The sequence below is a fragment of the Adiantum capillus-veneris genome, chromosome 10 (assembly GCF_014529385.1).
Source record: "Adiantum capillus-veneris isolate H3 chromosome 10, ASM1452938v2, whole genome shotgun sequence".
NCBI lineage: Eukaryota > Viridiplantae > Streptophyta > Polypodiopsida > Polypodiales > Pteridaceae > Adiantum > Adiantum capillus-veneris.
Genome location: NC_140940.1, coordinates 27,360,212 through 27,386,053, shown reverse-complemented (window position 1 = coordinate 27,386,053; position 25,842 = coordinate 27,360,212). Strand labels below are relative to the sequence as shown.

At 43.7% G+C, this 25,842-nt stretch overlaps 1 protein-coding gene across 2 annotated transcripts in view; it reads right to left on the bottom strand.

Annotated features, from left to right (window-relative positions):
• The window catches only part of LOC147448598 (uncharacterized), a 183,313-nt gene extending 160,829 nt beyond the window's left edge, over window positions 1–22,484 (bottom strand). For both annotated transcript variants that reach the window (XM_086521165.1, XM_086521166.1), the window contains exon 1: window positions 22,225–22,484. In XM_086521165.1, coding sequence (XP_086377291.1) covers window positions 22,225–22,283 — 59 coding nt within the window. In that variant the 5' untranslated portion in view covers window positions 22,284–22,484. The remainder of the gene's footprint in view (window positions 1–22,224) is intronic.
• Between the last annotated feature and the right edge of the window lie 3,358 nt (window positions 22,485–25,842).

The following is a 25,842-nucleotide window of genomic DNA, read 5'->3' as shown; positions in this document are numbered from 1 at the left end:
GACTCAGGCCTGAGTCGCCCTTTAAAATTAATTACACACGTATTTTAGCTTCACACGTAGCTAAAAATCGACTTTTTTGAGGACCAATGGAGCTTAAGGTGACCGAACGTTGTGCTGTAAAGCACACCGCGACCCTCTGAGTGATACGCTCGTTTTGAGCTATCACACACTTTCATAAAAAAACCGATCATTAAAAAACATAAAAAAACGAGTGAAAACGGACGCCTAAAAAAGTAAGCGGTTAACCTTCGAGGTTATTCGCCGACGCTTGTAAAGTGCCAAAGGCACATGCATTTGCGCTCTGGTCGTGTGCTATAGACGGAGAAACTAGAGAATTTCAACTTACGCGAGTTCTCAATATCCACTTACCTTATGTTCCGGGCCCCCGGTGGGGACCCAAGGTAGTACAAACCAAGACCCGAACATAGCGGCTAGTGACTCTTCCTCTGACTACGACGTCATGGAGGGTTTCCCAATGCCTGATCCCGATAGCTCAAGCCAAGACATGCATGCCATGGACCCATGGTCCGGGTCGAGCATGCTTAGCCGCTTGAAGGAAACCTTTAGTAGGGCCATTCGCTCCGAACATACAGCCAATGATGTAAATGAGGGGGGTGGGGAAGTAAATTCGTCATTCATGACCAATGTAGACCCTATGCCCTTAGAGAGTGTGCACGTGAATACTCCATTCACTGCACCCCCTGACTCTTCAGAGCTATTTCCCTCCGAGGTTATATTACCCGATGGTAGAAGCCTTGCCGAAGTGCAAGAGGTTGAGCGATATATCATTGCGGCTAGGGAAAAGGAAGTCGAGAGCTTACACAAGGCGGAGCAACGAAGAGAAGTTAAAAGCGAAAGCCCCTATGTCAATATTCTTGCTAAGAGCAATCGAGTGCTCCTGACTTAGCAACCGCTAAGGGCCAACCCCTAGAAAGCAATATTGCATCTAGCTCAAAGGACACCCCTAGCACCTCAATCCTAGATGGAGCGTTCTTCAATGAGAACTGGGAGTACGAACTACAAACGGAAACTCTAACCGGCCTATACACAGGTTACACCTATCACGTGGGTTGGTTAGCTGTCGTACAATCCACAATGGATGCAACTAGTGTGGAGGATCAACAACAAAGGGTTTGTGAGGTCATCCATAGAGTCATTGAGTTAAAGAGATAGAACAAGGGGATCAACATGCCTTCAACGGGTCTCATGAGATTCTTGGATACAGGAAAGGCTAAACAACCGACCTTATCGCAAATGGAGACTCCCTCGGTAAGTCCAATGGATCCTCCATATGTTGTTTTGCCAGGGGTCTCAATGCAATCTGAGCCCACAAGTGATAGCTTTACCTTTCCAATTCTAGCTCATCTTTCCCTTGATGACACCACGGCTACCATGCCTACCCCAATGATGGGCATGCCGAGAAACACGCCATGGACCTCATTTGTTAGTAAAGCACCATTACACAGTAGCTCAATGCCTACAACAGTACCTACAAGTGTGTACCAATCGTATACACCCATGGGTCCTCGCACTCATGTAGTTCCTACCCCTCCCATTGTTTCAACTACTTATGCTCCACAACCACAACACCCAAGCTCTTATTTCCATAGGACCATACCGGCTAGCATTAGCAAGTCACATCTGACGTCTGCTATGTCTAGCGCCACACATATGAAGTTTGGACCGTCGCATGGCACAACACCGTACCAAACGTGGAACCCAAGGGCTTCCTATGCGCCAAGCCCAATGCCAATACCTACTGCACATGTAGTCTTTGTAGCACCTCCACCCACGGTGCCTGCTCACTTAGGTGACTTGGCAACATTTGCTCAAGCTATTGGTCGATCTATTGCTGAGAATATGCGTAACACGCTTGATAGAGAGCGTAGAAGTAAGGTAGTACCAATAGCCAAGCTCACACAAAAATTTAGTGGAGACGGGGATGTGAGAAAGCATATCGAAGTGTTTGAACAAATATGCGATTCTCTAGGAGAACAAAATGACCTGCATAAGAGTAATGCTTTAAGCCTAACCTTAAGTAAGAAGACAGGGGATTGGTATAGAACCCTAAGGGTGGAAGAAAAAACGATTTACCCTACTCTTAGGAGACTATTCTTGAAAGAATACATACGAGAGGGAGTGCTTTGGGGTGTAGCCTCTCAGCTCCAGAAAGCCCAACGAGAGGAAGGAGAGTCGGTGAGAGACTTTATTAGTCGCTTAAAGCATTTGAATTCTCGTTGTAATCCAAATGAGCGCTTCAATAATAATCAATTGCTTGATAGATTCATTAAGGGATTACGACATGAGGATATCTACAATGACCTAGTCATTAGAGGTATCACCACTTGGGAAGCAGTCACCGCCAATGCGATCCAATTGGAGGATAATTTAATGATTCAAGGAGAAAGAGTGTCTGTTGAGCCTAAATCTATTAGCTCGCAAGCATCGGGGCATCAGCCAATGACCCTAAAGCCTATTGCTAAGGAGCCAAAGATATCTGAGATGACTTTAGCAGATCTCACTAAAGCCATTCAAGAGAGTCTTAGAGACAATCGTGCTCCGCAAAACAATCATATGTATCCAAGAAGGGAGCAACAATGGTGCTCAGTATGCAATGGACCGCATAGTACCAGTGAATGCCCTACTTTTAGAGTAAAATTCAATGGAAACTGCAATGCTTGTGGGAGGTATGGTCATCAAGCTAAGGATTGCATAGTATTTAAGCGCGCGATGGCCAATAGACAAACCTTAGCATGGACAGACACACCTCGAGTGCCTGCATTGATGCCGGCCCCACCTCTTGAACAAACAGAACAACACATGGTCCCTAGGGCCCAAAATGTTGTTCAAACAACACCCTTACCACCTCCAGTGCTAGAACCACAACCACCACATCCGAGAATCACTTCTGTGAATCAAGTGGGTTGTGAGTCATCTATTGCTTGTTTGGAAGGCTGTGAGGAAGATATAGATCCTAATATTGCCTATGGGATGGATGTGCTTGAAGAAAGTCCACAATACATGGAGGACTATTGTGGACAAGTCAAACCTGTCTATCAAGTAGCTGCTCTTGTTGCAAGAGGCCAAAATATCAATTACACTGCTAAGAGACCACCTTTTCAATGCTATGAGTGTGGAGGTCCACATCATGTAGCCGAGTGTCCTACTAGGCTACAAAAGAATGCCACACTAATGCAAACCAATCAAGCGAGCACGTCTACAATGCCGATACTCATGTGTAATCGATGTGGCATAGATCATTTGATTGCCCAATGTCCAAATAATCCAAATGCACCGAAGATCACGCCATTAAACTTGATTGAAGTTACCGAGGAGCCATCACAAAGTACACTTGTGGTACCAGTAAACTTACTCACACGATCGATGCTCCAAAAACAAAATTATATTCTTGAGGAAAGAGACACGACATCAATTGCCCAATCTCAAAAAAAGAAGAAAACACTAAGAAAGAGATCGCAAAAAGCAGCGAAGTCAGACCCCAGTTCAAAGACCAACATAGGAACTAGTGACAAACCCCCGTATATATGAACGAGGCTGAAGAGGATTCTGATTCAGGTGAAACCATGGAGACCAAAACGACTACTAAGATAGAAACCAACAAGGAAGATCTTCATGAGCCACAATGGCCAGATCCAAGAAGAAGATAGGAACTTATCCAAACCCTACAGAGGAGATTGAGTGAGTCAAGCAATTAAGTAGTTTAGTAGAAGATACCCAAAGGGATCTAGAACCAGCACCTAGGCAGATCCAAATTACGGACACCGTGTTCCCTACGCAACAACAACCTCACCAAGTCCATAGACCCTTAGCCATACCTAGTGTCATCCAAGAAGAAAGTGACTTACAGTCATGGGAAAGTGGGCGTACTCACTTCTTATGGAAAGAATGTTTATAGAGAGACTACCTGATCCTATCAAAGAAATGGAGATCCCATCTTCCCCACGTCAAGGGACTGAAGTCCAAAAGGTATCGTTAAACATTGCCAAATTAATGGATTTCATGTCTTCAGAAGTTACAACCACCATCATGTCCAAACTATATAAAGACCCTGAGTTAGTCTCAGCTCTTCGAGCCTTCCTCAATGGAGAACTGAAGTTTAAGCTACCACAATTTTCACAGATGGATGGAGCTGGGAAGATTCCAATAGAGGAGGAACACTTAGATCCACAACCCAACCTAGATGAGAACCTTGTTATAGAAATACCTGTTAACAAGTTGGGACAATACTTTGAGGGTGATGAATCCAATGCGACCATACCAATCACTACTAAGGGATTAACTGTGAAGGAAATCCTTGATGGTGGCGCTGGGGTTAGCATTGTGACTAAAAATTTCTGGGAAACTATGGAAAGACCTCACCTTGCCACCACAACCATAGTAGTGAAGATGGCCAATGGGTCTATTGTTAAACCTATTGGGATGTTAGAAGATCTCAAGATCAAGGTCTTTGGACATAAAATAAGGATTACCTTCATTGTTATGGATTTCTCCAAACACACTATGGCATCAGAGATGATCTTAGAACATCCTTTCATGAGGGAAGCAAAAATGGTACATGACTGGTCTAAAAACCATGTCTACTTGCAGTTCCAAGATTCTGTCATTCGAGTGGATCTTGTGACTGGTCGAGCACATCCTCTAGGAAACACGTTTATAATTGATCATAGATCTGACACCACAGTTCACTCGGCCCCATTGCAGTATTGTTACACGTGTAAAGCGAACACTGATGTTGGGGAAGATTCTCCTTATATGGATGTACTACCTGGGATGACTGAGTCGGACAATGTGGATTGGGTTCACCTAGCAGCAACCATAGACACTTGGGGAAATAGGGGGACGACCTGGGTAACACCTGAGGGGGATAAAATGCCCGTGCCCTTAAATATGCTACAAGCAATGCATATAGCTTTTGACAAGACTCATCCTAATATAACGAAGAAAACATACAAGTGGGTCCCTAAAGCCTCTTTACCGACCTTAGCTAGTGCTAAAAAACAAAATCCTTGTAAGAAACGTTCCACTCGCCCCAAGAAATGTAAGAAAACGTGGCGGTGGATTCCTAAACGACTATTGGAAGCCCAAGCTACAATGAAGGAAATTATCAAATCTGGGTGCCAAAACGTAAATTGTGCTCTTACTTGTCACCGAGCCCATGTGAGCTCAATCCTGTGGCTCCAAAACAAATTGAAGATCGAGGAAAGGAAAAAATCACGGAATGCTATACACCCACTCCGAAGCTAGTTTGGGTACCGAAGAAAGAACGATTTATTCCACCTAGCTCAAGAACAGGGAAATCAAATGAAGCTTCTTGCTCTTCGTGTAGTTATACGGAAATAGAAGCTTCGATACAACCTCAATCTACCATTGTACATATCCATACAAGCAAGAAAGAGTTTGCACCTCCCGTTGTAAGTTCACCACATACAACAATGTTGCAAATAAAATCATGGGAGAGTACCTTACCACCCTTGCAACTAGATGAAACGCATAGGGGGGTTAAAAACTATTGGTTAAAGCCTTCACCCATAACTTGGAACAATTGGTTTCAAAAGGTGACGACATCATTCCAAAAGGTATGATCTACCCAAGGAAGGGGAGAGCGTTTGCTGACATCCATCATTCACTTGCTTCCCTCTCAACCTTTATCCCTGACCTCTCAATCTCCAATCTTAGGGAATGTATATATAAAGCCTTATACTCACAAAAACAAAATAAAAAGTAAAAGAGCAAGAGCCATAACACAAAATCATAAAAATACATTATGCACAAGAACACAACCCTTGTAATATTTGCACTCTAACCATCGTCTATTTGCGTGTACAGATATGGCTAGTACGCTAGAGTCATCCACTCCTGCCTTGGGTTAGAGGTACCCTCGTTATTTTCACAAATGTTTCACATGGTCTTTCCGGTGCTTGCCTGTGAATGGGATTTGGTAGGTACGCTAGCATGTGCGAGGAATTTCGAGGAGTTAGAATGGCTGATACGTCTCTCGACCATGACTAATCCATACTTAGTAGAGAGTGTATCTCCCATTGCACAAACCTATCCTTTTGACCAAGATGACTATAGGCGTCTAGTGACCTTCTTAGTAAACATTGGTGCCTCTGATGATGAAGAAGATTTACATGATTATACGGATGGCACATATGGTCTCACGGATGATGACTTTGTTTTTCTCGACGACGAGGATAGGGGTTTAGCCTTAGGGTTTCCCCCCAATCTCTACAATATCCTATTCCCTTGACTCTCTAAGGGGAGTGCAAATAATTAGGTTAGGGTTCCTTATGTTTTTTAATTATGTTCAATAAGTGTTGATATCTTTTCCCACTGATGTGCCTCCTAGAGGTATTCTTTGTGTTTCCTAGTGTGTACAAGAACGTGTTGCTGTTGTTAGGATTTGGACCTTCATGGAATCTTTCTCTCGTTCACAATTCAAATCAAGCGCGACCATCAACACAAACAGGTGTTTCTTGTCCATTAACATTACCCTTATCTTTTTGCATCCATGTTTGTCTGCTATAATTGTGATTGCTAGCATAATATCCAGCACATTTGTTTAGTATCAAACATTAAATTCAATGTAATTTTTTGTCATAATCACTTGTCTAGGTTTAAAAATCAAGCAGTCCGACTAAGTTAGTTTGACCCAGCTAGGCGTTAGAGATTTTCTCTTAATACCATGGGGAATGCCTTCCTAATAATCAATGATTACTTAGGTTCTTAATCCGATTTAGGCAGCATTATGTGAAATGTACTAGGACTTTCTAGTGGGCTTAGTCCCTATTGACCTTTAGCTTAAGTATTATAAAGGGAGTTTACTAGTACGATGAGCCTGGGGAGGGTAACAACGTTATATGACCCCCCAAAGTTACAAAATTAAAATACTGTAAACGAATAAAAATAAATAAAAAATCAAAGTGCCACAATGTAAAATCTTAAGCTGGAAGAGAAATCTCAGCTTGATTTGGTACTCCACTCACATGTATCGCCTATGGTACTAGAGCTCTAGAGGTTCTCAGTGTGGACGCTTTTCCTTGAAAAGCAAAAAACCCAAGGCATACAAAATAAGCACAGACATCAAAATTGAATCATTGTGAAAAGACTTTGGGGGGTCAAAGAAAAAGAAATAAGTCAGGCGATGATTTCATGAGCAATTCCTTTTATCGTAGCTTAACTACAAGGTCTTCTAGGTATAGCCTCTAATCAGCCCTTGGACATGAAATACTTGGCGATTAAACAACTTAATTGACCAAAGAAAATTAAGGAGCTTACCCATGGTATTAATAGTCGATCTTTAGCGCCTTTCGATCGTTGAATTAGCGACCCCGAACTTATTTAGTTTTTTACCTTCCCAACTGTTTATGCGTTTTATTATATTGCAATTTAATGTTTATTGCCGACAAATGGTTAATATTATGCTACCAATCAATTTGTCTGTCTAAAACTCCATATGCTTTTTAATTGTATATGAGAATGCAATTACTGTGACAATGTTGTTTGATTTTGCAGTGACTGAAGAAGGCTAAGGACATTCATCTCAAATGCTCTTCCACCTCAACGAACAAGCTTCAACTCAATAGCTTTCGAGAACGGAATCTACATCAGGAAGGGGGGCATGTTAACCCTCACGCACATTCCTATCACCTATGACGGACGCTGTATTATTTATTTGGTAGAGTCAAGTACTGGGCTTGTCGGTCCAATAGGAAAAGGGTAAGAGTGATCGCCGATGAGAGGCGCACTCTAACTGGAACATTCAAAGGATTAGTTGGCTAAGCATGGGCGCCCAAGTGTGAATGGGGCGAGCTCATATAAAAGTCAAGTAAACCTAAAATTCACTCATTCGTTCATTTGTGCAATTGAAGAGTGCTCTTGCTCCATCTCCATCTTCTTCTTCTTCCCTCTTTGTGTGTGTGTATATGCATGAGAGAAAGAGAGAGAGAGAGAGAGAGAGTGCGATCGAGCATTGCGAGCGGCGGCGAAGCGGTTGAGCGCGGCGCAGCGACGGCTCCTTCTTCTTCGTGGCGAGGAATCCTCCACGACAGCAAGCGTAGAGCGGTGAGTGACACACCATCGCCATCTTTGAGCTTACTAGTTTAGGATAGTTGCGTGCTTGGAGCCATTTGTGGCTCGCACACAGTGTATCGGCAAGTTCCTTGCATTGACACATGCGATAGACGCACACACACTTGCCCTCTTGTAGTACTCAACACATTGCTCTCCCGACATTTTTGGGCCGGTTGGTTTCTTCTTCTGCTGTTCACCCTTCTTCTTGTTATCATTGAACGACGCTTGCCTTGTTCTAGAGGACACTGGCTTGTCCGGACGATACGTTAGTGTGCTGGCATGCATACCAAAACCCTGTTTAACATGACCCATAAGTCTCTGAATAGAGTCAAACTTCTTTTGTAGGCAATATTGCCGTATCTCTTTGGGTAAACCACAACAAAACCGCTCACCTTTTTGTTTGAAGGTAATTTTCTTAAAAGAAGAGGTCAATAGAAAAGTATCCCAAAACCTATGGCAATAGTCGTCCAAGGTGTCCTCTTTGATCATTCTCAGATGATTCCAGGCTATGATGATAGCCTCTTCGTATTCTTCTGTAAGCCAGGCGGAAGTGAAGACGTGTTTGAATTTGAACCACTTTGTAGGTGCTTCCTTGCGCAACAATAGGGTAGACCATATTCCTTTTCAAAGAAGAACGCTCTTCGCACTTCGGAGTGTTTTGAAAAAAGTCCTCTCGAAAAGACAATGTCAGTTTGCTCTATAAATGCAAGAGCCCGGTGGGTATCCTTACAGCCTAAAAACGTATCAAACTTGACTGCTTGCCCACCCTCTTTCAAATCCTTGGTCTTCAAGCCTTTCCTCTTGAGATGGTCATACTACTTCAAACGGTACCGGGGTCTTCCCTTCTTTCTAAACATTGACTCGTCCGAGTCAAAACTGTTAGAGGACGGACGTCCTCGTTGGAATTGTTGTATTGTTTCCGATGCTTCCGAGATTTCTTGTGGGATCTGCTCTTCTTAGTTCACTTGTTCTTCTTGCCCTTCTTTCTCTTTTGAGTCTTTCTCCGCTTTTGGTGCTTCCCGTCGTCCTCACTCAAGTCGGAGAAAGAGAAACTCTCCGAGCTATTAGAAGGTGATCATGAATTGGGATCATCCGCAAAGCTAGCACGCTTCTTGGATTTGCTAGCTGCCTCGAAAGTAGATTTCTGACCCAAATAGCCACGATACTTTGCTAATCGACTCTTCAGCCAAGATCTCTTCGTACTCATTAATTTATTGACCTATTGCTCAAAAACATTGTCAAATTAACCTTGCGAGTACAACTTTTGCTTGTTTGCACTCGGCTTTGCTTTCTGTTTCATGGCCGACTTGAGAGGTAAGTAAATGGCAGCTTGTGTAACAAACTTGGACACTCCAAGTCAAGATTCTACCGCAACACAGCAGAGATTCACTTCAAAACAGTTCACAATTGATTCGACACGGCCCGGTGGACTTCCGTGCCTAGAGATATTGGTCCCAAAGACTGGCGCCCCTTTCGGTATTTCTTTTTGTATTAATCTCTGTTCAAAGCACAAGAGAGTGGGAGGGGTCTCACTCTCAAACTCTGCGTCCAGATGCTCTGAAGAGTGGAAGCCCTGCCCACTTATTTATAAGTTTATAAAGGATGCTAAAAAGCAGAGCCCCAAAAGCTACCAAAATCAAAACAGGCTTAAAATAAAGCAAGTCCCCAAAAAGCTTTTCAAATTATTGTGCGTAGGATTTTCACTGCTTTTTTTCACAGCGCAAAAGCTAAGATTCCCGTACAGCTACCGTAATTTGTGTTGCGATTTGCGGAGACTGTCACCAGCCAGTGGCAATTCCATTTTTGTTTATTTTCTCTTTCTTTGGGGAATTTCGTTTGTTTTACCTTTTGGAAACACCCCTCTGGAAATCTAACTGCCCTGCATTGCATAGCCAGTGTGGAACTGTTCAAAGAGAGTCCAGACCTGAGGGCTAAAGAGCACTAAGGTTGGACAAGGACTATGGTTAGCCAAAGTGGGGTCATTGGCCAACCAAAGCGGAATCCTTTGCTACATAGGCTACATTTCAGTTCTGAGTGTGGCTGCAGTGTACAAAGAGGGTCAGATGACCTAGAAGAATGTAATGGCAGAAACTCCTAAATTTTAGGGACTGCTATTTTTGGACGGCAAAATGTCTTCGCGTCATTACGTGCAGATTGACATGGGGATCATTTTGTTACTCTGTGGCCGAGTCAACAGAGACTGCAGGTGAGATATTTTTAGACCCGAGGGTCTAAAGCGGGAAAATGCACAAATGAGTGACACTTGGTACTCTGAGGCCAGTTTACTACTTAAAGAGAAGGCAAAAACGTGATTTTCAGCTGTGAGCTCGTTTTTGAGTGCTGTCACAGGTGGGAGAGCTTCAATGGAGTGCTCGCTTACCCTCTATGTACAGTGAGGTGCAGGATGTCATGACCTGCATACCTCTCACTGCTCTCTCTCTCCCCTATTCTTTATGATTATGTCCCTCTAGTGGGCTCATCAGATTGACCATGTACAGTTGTGTGGGTTCATGCGCGATTGCCAAGGCAAGAGCCTCTTGCACAAATACTGGATTAGCTAGCGGCTAATCCTCCGCAGGTACAGGTGATTCGGAGAGGTTTCACGTGTGAAATCTCGTCCGATTCAAAGGGCAAGTAGCCCTATAGGTGCGGGAGCTCGAGGACTTGCTACGGATGCGACCGGCACGCGAAACGGAGCCCGAAACAGTGAATTACAGCCGGCTGTGTATTTTTGCAGGTTTAGGGTTTTGGCCCTAAACGGACCCTAATACCCCCAGGAGGTTCGGGGACGCAAGGGGACCGCTGTACAGGTGATCTGGCGCATTTTTGAGGCAGAAACAGAGAATTCAGCATGCTGCAGATTCTCGCCAGGGTTTGCAAAGTGTCCGTATGCGTCGGGAAAGTCATCCAATGCGTGGGAATACTGACTGTGAAGGGTCCTAGTACAGTTATGTTGCCGAAATCAGGCCAGAACAGTTGAAATTCAGCCAAGATTGTGCGGGGCCGCTTGTAGGGAACCACAGCTTTTATTCCCTCTGTTAAAGAATAAAGAAATACCGAAAGGGGCGCCTAGTTTAGGGGCCAATTTGGTGTCTGACTCGCATACAGATGCATTCTAGCATCTCTATCCCATTCCCCTCTCTTGTGTCATTATAGCACAGGTAGAATAGACGACTAATAATGGGTGAAAGCTAAATCAAGGTTTGAAGTAAAGTCTACCGCTCTTTTTGAAGTTAACAGGCCTGTTACATGGTTCCATCGACGGGATTAAATCACTTTTTCCTCAAAAAGTGAGCCTTGGTCAGTTTGGGTTAAAGACACAGAGAGAGTTTGGGATGACCTTGAAAACACAGAGAATTTGAAAGTAGAGCGAGTGGATTTACAGGTGAGAAAGGCTACGAGAGTTTCTTTGGATACAGGTGAGAAAGGCTACGAGTCTTTCTTTGGATTTACAAGTGAGAAAGGCTACGAGAGTCTTTCTTTGGATACAGGTGAGAAAGGCTACGAGTCTTTCTTTGGATACAGGATGGATGGCAACAAGGAAGAGGGTTCCTCTTGAGAGGATAGACAGCCTATTCCAACTGCACATGAAATTGGCGAGAGTTCAGGCGAAGCAGAGAAAGCTTTGCAGGTTGTTACTGTTGTGACCATGTTCAAGCAATTGATGGAGAATCCAAGATTTATGGAGTTCATACAATCTTCATCAATAGCACATCAAGTTCAAGGCAGTTTTGGCATGCCAGGAACAGTGTTTAGGGGTATGCAAGGCATGGTGCCCAACCCCATGTATGCAAACATTGGTTTGTACCCAGGATTTCAGGGCACACAAGGTCAGTTTGGGGTGTCATCACAAGGCAACTTGGGTATGGCTGGTTTTTCAATCCCATCAGTGAATATGACACCTGCACATCAACATGTTACTGGCCAGGGAGTACAGATGGCTCCCACAGGTGTACCCATTATGCAAACTGTCTCTTTTGATAATTTGGAGTCAATGGATAAGCTAAAGCCATACAAAGAAGATGATCAGTGAGTCCATTGACACATTCAATGGCTTTGATGAGAGGACAAAGCATTTGTTGGAAGGAGCATTTAAAGTCAGGAAAGCTGCCACTTTTCTGGAAAAAAAAATGCAAGTCAGTGGTGGAATACACTGTTGTTACAAGGACAGACTCCTTCCACTTGGAATGATTTCATGCAGGTACCGAATTAGCTAAAGACTAATTCAAAACGGGTACAGGATGATTTAACAAGATTTCTTGCGAGAAATCTCGTGTAAATCAAAGGGCAAGCAGTCCTACTGATGCAGAAGATCAAAGGCTACAAATTGGTGCGATTGGCACGCAAAACAGAGCCCGAAAGAAGAAAATATAGCTTGCTGTATTTTTCTGCAGATTTAGGGTTTTGACCCTATTTGATGCCTTTTTGTCCCAAGAGCTTCAGGGAAGCTAGAGGACAGTAATACAAGTGATCTGGAGCATTTTAGGAGCTAAAAACAGAGAATTCAGCGTGCCGAATTTCCAGGACAGGTTTGCAAAAGTGCTCTATTATGCGTGGATAATCACTTGGATATGTGGATTTTTGGTTGTGAAGGTTTCTACTACAGTTATGCTGCCAAAATTGGGTGAAAAAGAGAATTCTCAGCCCAATAACAGTGACAGCATAAGGGTAGATCACAGGTTAATCTCCAAAGATCAAGATAAAGAGCAAAGAAAGATTGTTTTCGATGCTCAGTATGCAAATCAATGATATTGCATGAAGGCTGAAATTGCCTGAGTTGGAAGATTCACAATGCGTTTCACGTGAGTCTTCTCAGACCCTATGTGGGTGATGTGCCAGAAGTTATGCCAGCTGAAGATCAACCGGAAGTCGAGGAACTTGACGAGATCTTGGTCCCGGAACAGATTTTGGCACATAAAGAAAGAAAAGAAAAGGCAAGGTTGCAAGGTGCTGTTTGGTAAAGTTCAAAAGCTATTCACCTCCGGATGTCAAGTGGATGGAAAACAGCGAACTTGCAAAGTCACTAAAAGTATGGGAACTTAAAACCTTGGTTTGCAACCTACCTTGACCCCTTGAGATTCAGAGCTACATGGATTGTCAGTGTGACAATGGCTTCTGAAAGAAATGATGTATATGTTACTTACAGTGAGCTCAAATGAAGTGCATGTTACATGAATGTTAGAGCTGTACAGATTGTCAGTTTGGCAATTGCTCTTATGGAATGTCCAAAAGTTTGGTTAGTGCTATAGAAGTGAGTATTTCTTGTCAGTTTGTCAAGGATACAGTAATTGCTTCTATTAAAGGGTACATGTGTAACTGCAGTCTTAAACTGTCGGTTTGGGTATGCTCGAAAGTGTTACTCGATCCAACGTGTACTAAAAGACAGTGGCAAAATGCGTCGCTACCATTTTGTCATTGGAAAGTTAATGACTCAAAGCAATGGCAGAGTGCGAAGCTACCACTATGTCATTGGGACAAGGTTCACGTGCGGGTAATACATGTGTCGACGAGGTGTTGAATACACCAGGGTTGACAATGAGCATGTATGTGTCGTACATGTGTCGACGAGGTGTTGAATACACCACGGTTGACTGTGACCATGTACGACATAGGTGCAAACGAGGACGTTTGAGATTTCAAGAGGGGGGTATGTCACCAGCCACTGGCAATTCCATTTTTGTTTATTTTCTCTTTCTTTGGGGAATTTCGTTTGTTTTAGAGAGTCCAGGCCTAAGGACTAAAGAGCACTAAGGTTGGACAAGGACTATGGTTATCCAAAGTGGGTTCATTGGCCAGCCAAAGCGGAATCCTTTGCTACATAGGCTACATTTCAGTTCTGAGTGTGGCTGCAGTGTACAAAGAGGGTCAGATGACCTAGAAGAATGTAATGTCAGAAACTCCTAAATTTTAGGGACTGCTATTTTTGGACGGCAAAATGTCTTCGCGTCATTACGTGCAGTTTGACATGGGGATCATTTTGTTACTCTGTGGCCAAGTCAATAGAGGCTGCATGTGATATTTTTGGACCCGAGGGTTTAAAGCGGGAAAATGCACAAATCAGTGACACTTGGCACTCTGAGGCCAGTTTACTACTTAAAGAGAAGGCAAAAACGTGATTTTCAGTTGTGAGCTCGTTTTTGAGTGTTGTCACAGGTGGGAGAGCTTCAATGGAGTGCTGGCTTATCCTCTATGTACAGTGAGGTGCACGATGTCATGACCTGCATACCTCTCACTGCTCTCTCCCTCCCCTATTCTTTATGGTTATGCCCCTCTAGTGGGCTCATCACATTGACCATGTACAGTTGTGTGGGTTCATGCGCGATTGCCGAGGCAAGAGCCTCTTGCACAGGTACTGGATTAGCTAGCGGCTAATCCCCCGCAAGTACAGGTGATTCGGAGAGATTTCACGTGCGAAATCTCGTCTGATTCAAAGGGCAAGTAGCCCTATAGGTTCGGGAGCTCGAGGACTTGCTACGGATGCGACCGGCATGCGAAACGGAGCCCGAAACAGTGAATTACAGCCTGCTGTGTATTTTTGCAGGTTTAGGGTTTTGGCCCTAAACGGACCCTAATACCCCCAAGAGGTTCGAGGACGTAAGCGGACCGCTGTACAGGTGATCTGGCACATTTTCGGGGCAGAAAACAGAGAATTCAGCGTGCTGCAGATTCTCGCAAGGTTTTGCAAAGTGTCCGTATGCGTCGGGAAAGTCATCCAATGCGTGGGAATACTGACTGTGAAGGGTCCTAGTACAGTTATGTTGCCGAAATCAGGCCAGAACATTTGAAATTCAGCCAAGATTGTGCGGGGCAGCTTGTACGGAACCACAGCTTTTATTCCCTCTGTTAAAGAATAAAGAAATACCGAAAGGGGCGCCTAATTTAGGGGCCAGTCTGGTGTCTGGCTCGCATACAGATGCATTCTAGCAGCCTGTATCCCTTTCCCCTTTGTTGTGTCTTGAACGTACAGGTAAAGTGGGCGACAAGTTAAATGGGTGAAAGCAAATAAAGTTTAAGTTTAAGGTCGACCGCCCTTTTTGAAGTTAACAGGCCGGTTACAGAGACTACCGTACAGTCCTGCCACGTCATCAGCTTGCGAAAAATCCAGAATTTTTGCCAAGTCACTGCCACATTTCACGGGTGTGTATGTGCTGGGTCGGTTGCCACATGCCCAAGGCAATGCCATGTCACCTAGTTTGTGACATACCCCCTCTTGAAAGCATTGTAATCGCCCTCGATTACGCTTGGAAAACAGACAGAAGCCATAAACTGTCTTAGCAGACACTGACTGTTCGTACCCACGCACTAGGAACACACATCTAGCACATGTACCAATCGACAGTCACATCACAGGACATCACTTGACATCACATTACAAATCACGGTCAAAAATTCATCAGGATCTCCGACCATGATTAATTGGCAACGTATTTAGCAATCGCATCTAGATCCACTCGAAAGACAATAATGTCATCAAAGAAAGTGCCCAGAAAAGATCTGTACTCTCTGAAAATCCTGTCCATCATTCGGTTAAAGGTCGTTGGAGCATTGGTAAGCCCAAAAGACATCACCAAAAACTCAAATAAACCGAAGGTTGTCCGGAAAGCTGTCTTGTAGACATCTCCCAGCGCAATTCGGATCTGATGATATCTGCTCTTCAAATCGATCCTGCTGAAACAAGAGGATCCCTGTAGTCGGTCTAGAATATCATCGATCCTAGGAATCGGAAATCTATTCTTGATGGTGATTTTGTTGAGAGCGCTATAGTCAATGCACATTCTCCAAGATCCGCCTTTCTTCAAAATTAACAACACCGGAGAGCAGTAAGGTGAAGTACTCGGCTGGATAAGACCCTTTTCCAAGAGGTCTTTTACTTGGTTCATAATCTCTTCATTCTGAGCTCGGCTCACACGGTAAGGTGGCCGATTCGGTGGTGTGCTTCCACGTATCAGATCAATGCTATGATCCCCGGGACGAGTTGGTGGCAACTCGCCTAGCAGGCCTTCAGAAAGGCAATCGACATGAGTGTGGAGAAAGTCTTGGCATTCTTTTTCTAGATCAGACATATTTCTCCTATGATCATCATTCAACTCTTTCAAAAAGATTGAGTAAACAAATAGATTGGATTTCATTAATTTTGAAACCGCCGAAGCCGATACAATAGGGACAGACTCGCCCTTAAGTTTCACATCAAGTACAATAGTTCGGCCCTTTTTTGTAGTTAGTGTCGCTTTCTTTGCCCGATAATCGACCACGGCGTTGTTCTTATGGTACCAAGGAATTCCCAAGAGGACATCACAACCTTCCAAGGGCATTATGTAGAAATCCTCGTGCCCCAAATACCCTTGACAATGCAACGAAAGTTTGCCAATGACAAATGTAATGGCTACGTCCCTACCGGGTGCCACTAGAACTACCTTTGCTAGTGGTCCCATCTAATCGGGTGTAATCTCGAGCCGCACCGCCAATTCAGGTGAAATGAAGTTGGCCTTGGCTCCTCCATCAAAGAAAATCAGGGCTTCTTGATATTTCGCTTTGCCCCAAGCTCGGCAAAGTTCTGTACTCTCATCAATCGTGCTTGGGTCAGTACCCATGCAATCTGGAACCAGTCCGTCTTTCATCTTGCCTTTCCGTCCACGTTCCTCAGCTGCTTTTGAACTCTCTGGCCTGTCTTCATCTTGTTCTTTCTGTGCCTTTTTAGGGCACTTCGCGGAGATGTGTCCTTGTTCCCCGCATCCAAAACACTTCCCCTCTTTAATGTAATTGGCTCTTTCCCGAGGAGTGAGCTAGGGTCGTGCATCCTTATCTTTCTAATCTTGGGGGCTCTTCATCTTTCTACTTTCATTTTTAGAAGTCTGTTCGGTTTTTTGCGTCATGATCTCATTTGTGGGGTAAGTTAAACTGCCTGAGTGTATGGCAAAGCCCCGTTTCGCATGACTCATCAGTTCTTGAATAGAATCTGACTTTTGCTCTAAGCAGTGATCTCGGATCTTCGTAGAAGTCCCAAGGTGCACAGCTCAATCTATTCTTTAAACGAAATCTTCTTAAATGAAGAAGCGGGTAGAAAAGAGCTCCAAAATCTCTCGCAATATGCGTCCAAAGTACCTTCTTGGTCATCCAGAGATGGTTCCAAGCAATTTGTATGTCGCGTTCGTACTCCCAAGTCAACCAAGAAGAAATACAAAGTTTTAAATTTCAGCCATTTAACTGGCGTTTTCTTGTTCAATAGAAGAGTGGACCACCATGTTCGAGCATTTCCCTTGAAGTAAGAGGTAGCCCTCCGAATCTTGGGGTGCTCTGAGTAATGTCCTCTAGAGAAAGCTATACCAAACTGCTGTATGAAGGCCAAAGCCCTCGAAGCATCTCGGAATCCAGAAAAAGTGTCAAATTTAATTGACTGTCCACCTTCTTTAAATTCTCGAACTTTCTTGCTTTTATCCTCCAAAAAGTCATACTGGTCGGCTTTATAGAAATTCTTCTTCTTTGCATAAAATCTATGATCATCGGAGTCCGAACTATCCGAAGATGAGTCCTTTGTAGAACTGTCAGAAACTGGGCGAAACTTAGGCTTCTTTGCCTTTTTCTTGCCCTTTCCGAAGCTTTGCTTTTTGCTTCGCTTTTTCCCTTTCCTGTCTTCTTCGCTCGAGTCAGAAGACCTAGAAGAACTGTCAGAAGAAGAAGAAGAAGAACTGGATACTCCTTCAAATCTGACACGCTTCTTCTGTTTTCTTGCCGAGGCAAAAGCAGATTGACGACCCAAATAACCCGGGAAATCAGTTTCTTTCTTCTGCTTTTTGGTTGCGTCAAAAAGCTGGGTAATCCGTGTATCAACCACCTCTTCTAATTCTTTCTCTGTAAACATCTCCTCGGAGTAGGAGGTTTCTTGAGTGCCGGTTTGAGGGGTGATTCTGTGGCCTTACACCACCGTGAGTGCACTTTGTCGAGGGATGTCTGCATTAAAAATTTTGCAAATTTCGGATCCTTCGCAATGTTGATCATCATCTTTGTCCATCGTCGACCAATTGTCGACGCTTCATCTCTTCAAATCTCTGCCTGAGTAGGCCTAGGCGGGCCATACTCCTCGTGAGAATCTTCTTCGTAATCTCTTCCCGCATCCCCAGATGCAGAGCAAGTCGACTGATCTATGTTTGAATCCATAAGTGTCACGAGAAAAAGGATCGGATTTCCCGGTGCAAGAGGAATCGGCCGTGCTCTGATACCACTGTAACAAACTTGGACACTCCAAGTCAAGATTCTATCGCAACACAGCAGAGATTCACTTCAAAACAGTTCATAGTTCACAATTGATTCGACACGGCCCGGAGGAGTTCCATGCCTAGAGATATTGGCCCCAAAGATTGGCGCCCCTTTCGGTATTTCTTTTTGTATTAATCTGTGTTCAAAGTACAAGAGAGTGGGAGGGGTCTCACTCTCAGACTCTGTGTCCAGATGCTCTGAAGAGTGGAAGCCCTGCCCACTTATTTATAAGTTTACAAAGGATGCTAAAAAGCAGAGCCCCAAAAGCTGCCAAAATCAAAAGAGGCTTAAAATAAAGCAAGTCTCCAAAAAGCTTTCCAAATTATTGTTTAGGATTTTCACTGCTTTTTTTCACAGCGCAAAAGCTGAGATTTCCGTACAGCTGCCGTAATTTGCGCCACGATTTGCGGAGATTGCCATACATTCCTGCCACGTCATCAGCTTGCGGAAAATCCGGAATTTTTGCCACGTCACTGCCGCATTTCACAGGGGTGTGTGTGTGCTGGGGTCTATTCCCACATGCCCAGGGCCATGCCACGTCATCTAGTTTGTGACAGCCTACCATCGTGAATAAAGCTTGTCAAGTGGGTGATTCTTCAGAGACTTTGCATACTGTGGATCCTTGGAGTACTAGAGCATTTGACTAGCACAAGTGTCAACCTGCAGTCAGTCGAAGCTGAAACTCCATCCTGTCGAAGTCGCTTGGCAGGAATGGGCCATGCTCTTCCCTCGATTCCTCGAAAAGAGGCCGACTCCAATAGAACCTCCGTTGGTTTCTTCACTTGTGTGAGTAGGTGGAACAGTTTCCTGAATCCATGTGTGCTGTGGAAAAGGGATAAGATCCTTCGTAGAAGAAAAATAATATGAGCTCTAATAGGACTGTAGTAGACTTGGACACTCCAAGCCAAAGATCTACTACAACGCACGTGAGAAAACTGCAAACAACTGAATAAACTTGAATAGAGAGAAGAGGAGAGTCGACATGGCATGGCGAACTTCCGATCCAAGATACAATGGCCCCAAAGACTGGCACCCCTTCCAGTATTTCTTTATTATTACTTTGCAAGAGTACACTCTCTAAGTCCTCTCTCTCCTAGTGCTCCCAAGCTAGTCTACCGAGAAGGGAGCCCCTTGCACACTTATAAGGGCCCTTGGCCTATCCAAAAGCAGTTACATGAAAAGCATTGGCTCTCAAAAGCTATTGGCCCAAAATCTAGCGGCCCTCTAGGCCTTCCGTACAAAACGGGCTGGTCCATACTTCCACGTCAGCAAATTGTGACGTGGCATTTTTGCACAATTTTGGGTCCTGCTGCTTTATTTTTATGGTTTTAGGCCCCTCAGCCAAGTTTTATCAGCTGGTAGGGTTAGGATTTTAAAGTCCTAACCCTATTTATCTATTAGGCCCCTCGGCCATCTTTTGTAAGCTGGTAAGAACTTCTACTTCTCTTTGTTAGGGTTTAGGGCCCTTGGGCCGGTTCTGCCAGTTAGGCCATGCCACATCATCAATTTGTTACACCAACCTCCGGCTAAGAAAGCTAAAATTGCGGTGAGACACGTTCCCAACATTTATGGCATCTCTCTTGAAGGTTCCAATGAATTGTGCAGAGCATATCGGAAAATTAATGACTTCAAGGCACTTATCTTCTTCAACCCAGGAGTCACCGAAAATTTTATTCATGCAAAATTCCTGACACGGATGGACTTTCAGTATGATCAGTTTGCTGGAGAACTTGAAGCCGAGAGCTAGCCACACGACAAACTCAAAACATTGTACCACTCATTGGTGCTCTTCCGGTCACCATCCAAGGAGACCATGGTAGGGCAGACTTTCACATCATGAAGTTAGACACTGTGATACTCTTTTTGTGATGCTCTTTGGGGCAGGCCTTGGCACGACAAGAACGATGCTACCATCCAGATCTGGAACCGTACCATCACTTTGATGCATAATGACAAACCATTCGCCCTTCAAGTTTCACTGACAGATAATTGCTTTGTAATTAGATATTTTTACACTTTGTGTGTGACAATGTTGTTTGGATTTTTTTTGAAATAGTTGATTTAATTCATCAAAGGTATTGGTAGGAGATGAAGGTAGGAGCCATTGCTTGACGAGTATGACCATTCTTTGTATGATTGGAAGTGGGGGTGTAGGCATGTGTCTAGTTGTATTTGGTCCTCTAAATAATGACACAGGCTGTGGTCTAGGGAGTGTTTAGTTGTAAATGAAAACCTCCAAGCAATGCAGGCTGCGGTCTGGGGAGCGTTTGGCTATATATAGCCTCTAAGCGACGCAAACTTCGGTATGGGGAGCGTTTAATTGTACTTGGGAACTCTTTGAACAACACAAACTTCGGTTTGGGGAGCGTTTGGTTGTATCTAGATGTTTTATGTATCTCTTTGCACATATAAACTATGTGTCATCTGTAAAGCATTTTGTGAAGCATATGAATCTAGCGCATCAATAATGTCTAAGTCGGATGAGATTGCATGCGTATGTGATCTTAGTGCATTGGGACACCCCTTTAAAGATGAGCGCGATCTAGGTGTGATGGCTAACATTGCTAAGCCGGAATATCAAGAGCTCTGAAGCGGGATGAGATGACTAGATGATGTAATCACTTCTGACGAGGGATCGGACCGAAATATAAAGATAACTAAAATCAACAAAACTTGGGAACACTATCACTTCAAATAACTTGAATAATTGAATTGAAATAGAAAGTGAAGAGAGAGAGAGAGAGAGAGAGAGAGAGAGAGTGGGATGCCTCTATAGACAGTTGGTTGCTCTGAATTGTCAAGTCAACGCCCCCGTTCAAATATTTCTTTATTAGTTGAACTCTTCTCGTACAAGGAGTCGGAGGGCTGAAATCTAAGAGTTGGTGCTCATGCAATCACATGTCGTCAATGTGCAAGTTGTGTGTGTACAATGATGTCCCAAAACGTTGCTTTTATAGGCAAGAGGACCTGCAACAATAGTAGGTCCCCAAAAAGCGGAGCTCTCCAAAAATAGTCCTCTCCCTTTGCTATGTCCCTAATAAGAGAGAAGAAAAACACCTTTTTTCTGTTATTTTAAATTCAATTTTAGAGAGAGAGAGAGAGAGAGAGAGAGAGAAAATAAAAAATTAGAGAGAAAAGTAGCAGATTCTAAAGAGAGAAAATCAATACACAAAGAATTCCGGCTCTGATGTAGAGAAAGAAAATTAAAAGATTCTAGAGAGAGAAAATCAATATGCGTAGAGGATTCCAGCTCTGACAAAGAGATTCGCATGGACTACCTTTCTAGAGAGATAGTCTCTGACTAGCCAAGCGAACGCAGTGATCAGTTGCGTCTATGACCTTGACACAAAAAATCCTAGCCCTAAAACCCGTCACATACCGCTTCTAAAATCAAAGCAATTGTTCTCGATTGCAAGATATATAGCAAAAGGAAAAAAAGTAGTAAAAGGATGTCCACACTTCTTAACATTTACACAATGTCTCCCCAAAATAAATCCCGCGAGTGATCTTTTAGTCATGCATTTTTGTGCAGTGATGGCAATGTGTATAAAAGGGATAAGCTACCTACGACACTCCAAGTGCGTCTAAAAATCTGTCATGTGGCCAAAAATCTTTATACTCCTAGTCAATATAGAAAGTATGTCACGGGTGTACACTATTTCAATGCAAATCACATTGGATCTCATCAAAGGGCAAGTTCCCAACTCAACCATGCTATGCAAATTGAGTACATATGTGTGGTCTTTCCAGTTTGCCAAGCACAAACAAACTTCATATGAGTTAAGAACCCCTTACACAGATAACCAATACGCACGCTGCCAGAACAGATACTCTTTCTACATGAGACGAAAGAAAATGATCATTCCAACAACTTACATGTGCGGTTTTAATGACGCTGAAGAGCAGTATGATTGGAAGTTCCAGTTCAGCGTCATAGCTCCCTTAGTCTGTGATCATAGAAACGCCATAGCTCTAGTTTTTTGAAGGTGACAAGTGGCGCGATTCCAGAAATGGATTGTTTGAATGACGTGACATGATGCTATTTGGATAGAGTTAGGTTCGAGTCTCGATCTCAACAGCTTGTCCTTTTGATGCTTAAATCCTTTTTGGCCTGCCACACCCATCCTCAGTAATATCTACGACAACGTCTTTAATGAAGATCCAGAAGGTAAACTCAAACCCTGTTTGTAAACTTGGACAAGGGGTGTCATATAAGTTTACATTTATCATTATCCGTTTTGCCCATGTGGTCAACGTACACACACGAGTGCAGTGGCTAATGCCTTCCTCATGACTAAGTGACACGGGCATGGGAGGGTAGGATCTGCGGTGGGAGGAGTGTGGGCCATATATCTGGGATGCGGGTACCCTAGATTACAAAAAGTAATCTAGGGTACTCGAGTTTCGAAAGTAATTCAGGGTACCCCACCTTGCATCTGTGGGGTTTGAACACATGGCCTCACCCATGCAAGGCACATGTCCTAACCACTTCGCCTTGTGTGTGCTTCTGAAGGATGCAAGCCTTGATTTACTTAAAACAAGTGTGCAAGGCGGTGACACCGAATGTAATTTAGGGTGCCTTAGTTTACAAAAGTAATGTAGGGTACCCTTCGGCGCCGCCGCCAAGATCAGTCCACAATCGCCTCACCGTAGATCCCACCCTCCCATACTCGTGTCACTTAGTCCCGAGGTAATGCCTTGGCCTCTCACAACACGAGGAGGAATTCAAGTTGCATCAAGAGAGGTTACGAAGCCTTTTTCTTTGTCATGTAGCTTTTTCAAGATTCATGTCTATCCACCACCATTGTAGATCCCACCAAAGGGTCTTAATTAAAGACCCCATGCCACATAATGCGGTGGCTATGCAATGCGTCTTTAGGGTGGGCCACCTATCTCTCTCCTTCCTCTCTACCATTTTTCTGTAAAATCTCTCTCTCTCTCTCTCTCTCTCTCTCTCTCTCTCTCTCTCTCCACACACACGCACGCATACGCACCCAAGTAGGCCCTTGTGAGTTTCTGACAAGTTTTTGACCTTGTTTCTTTTGCCAATTTTGAACTACTTCAAAGTTGCTAGACATGGTTTATATCTCCAAGTTCTTGCTTCAAAGATTTCAAGGTGGAAAGTGTTGGATAGACTCTTCGTTTCTTCTCTCTGATTATGTTCCCGTCATATTTGAGCCATCTATTAATAACTAATTCTTAAAGTCAATTTGGCTTCATCTAGACCAATCTTTGTTTAAATTGAAGCATAGCCAGAAGATGTGACAAAAAAAAATGTGATTACAGACGGTTTTGATTAGAATATGTCACAATTTTGTGGCTTGGGAAAGGTCCGTCAAAGAAGCTCAGAGAATCTTAACAACTTTAAGGAAAAAGTTAAGGCAATCAATGATTCCAAAGAATAATGATAAGGGATAGAATTTTCCTAGCTTGAGAGAAGTTCCAACTATCTAATTCCTCCCTCCTCTGAGATTATGGAACTCAAAGAACAACTTAGACAGGAAGGACTCCTCGGGTTTTTTGGAAAATATCGAGCTTCCATAGCCATTCTGAGTGTTTTTTTTTCATGTCTCCCTTTCTCTTCTTCTTCTGCTCTGTGTGTGTGTCCGCGGGCCATCTGTGGTGTGGAGAGAGAGAGAGAGAGAGAGAGAGAGAGAGAGAGAGAGAGAGAGAGAGAGAGAGGTTGTGTGCCACAATAGTCCAATGAATAATTGCATTGTAGAACGAGTGCGGGATGTTGATCTCGACGAGCGTGTGATTGTGTTGGATTGTGTGCAACCAAGTGTATGCCAATGGAAAAGTGTGTTTTCTGAGAGGATTGGGGTGTTGTGGATACCCTGGGCTATAAAGAGGCATTTATTAGAGATTCTGGGTATATCCCATTTCCTCCTCTCCAACTCCTAATGCCCCCACTAAGGAGTAACTCGTTGGTCGAATCAAGGTGGTTTTCTGACAACAAAAAATGATAGCACGAAGCTACGAGCCAATCTTTATCAATAAGGAGAATCTAGATGAGTGGATAGTAGAGTTCGAGCTGTATATGCTATCACTGCATATGCCAAATGAGGACAGCAAGTTGCAAACAATTTCGTTGGTGATGCACGGCAAACCAAAGGTATCGTTTAGTGCACTAGAAAGTGAACCAAGGCAGGCATTGCTGGCCCTGCGGGCTCGCTTCTTGCTCGACATTCGCAAAGAGGTGTCTTGTGTCAACATGGATGTGAAATTGAAGGCTCTAAGATAGGATATAAGTGAAGATTTTGGTGTTTTTCTTAATCGTTTTGAAGAGTGTTGGGTAGAGTTAGTGATTGTGATGCAATTGGCCAAAGGAAAATACTGGACAAGTTCACGGCATGTTTGCATCCCAAGGTGCAAGAAAAAGTGGATTTTGAGAGTTTGGAGAACTCTAATGGTGCGGTCACAATTGCACGGACAAAGAGCAAGAAAATCAAGAAGAGGATCAAGCAAGGCGCATTGGGATACGAGGTGGTGTCTCCCAATTTGCCCCAGAGTCCGAGGGATGAAGTACAAGTAGAGAATCATGAAAATCAAGGTGTGGCAACCGTTTCACAACATTGGGTACGTAGATTTGTCAAATTCAATTGCAAAGAGAAGGGACATTATGCTCCAAATTGTCCACATCCATCCCCAGTGAAAGAGGAGGTATGTTTCCTTTGTTTGGCAAAGGTAGAGGACAAGGGCCGCTCAATGGTCAAAGTGAGCAACCGGTTGTGGAACACAACCGGCTCCACCAGGTAATGATGAGGCTCATAGAATTAACATAATTGGAGTGAACAAGTAGGATGTAGATGTTTTGGCCAACAAGAGAGCACATGGAGAAAAGAAAACGAAGACGAAATAGGGAGACCAGAACTCACAAAGGCAAGGAGAAGGTATATGAAGGCCAAGAGAAGCCAAAGACTAGCTAGAGAAGAACGCACCGCAAGATCAAGTAGTCAAATTTCCAGCTTGGGCGGGGTTATCCTAAATATGATCTAGTGAGTGGTGATGGAAAAAGTCAAAATGCTAACAGTACATTTGGGCAGCTGTTAGCATTGAATCCCAGGTTGAGGAGGCAATGGTCTATAGTGACAATACTAGGCTTCCACGGGTTCGAGGAGATGTGCATGCTGTGCAGAATTTAGCCTCAAGGGCAGAAAATCTAGTGCATGTGCTTCCTCTCATTGATGCACTTATTGAGATGAAGATGCAGGTACATGCATACATTGATGGTGAAGCCCAAGTTTGTGTTATGGCAGAAGTTGCTATGAAGGATGCACAAGTCAAAGAATTAGTCAAGTCAAACGTGAAAATGAGGACGAACAAGGGCCAATGCGGTGTCCATAGCAGCTCACAATGATCTATCTTCCATAATAGATGAGTATGCTACTGACCTTGATTTTAAAGTTGTAATTTCAGCCCTTGCCTTAGGGAAGAAAGAAGAACCATTCACTTTGCAGGATGGTAATTTTCTCCATGGCAATCGGCTATGTG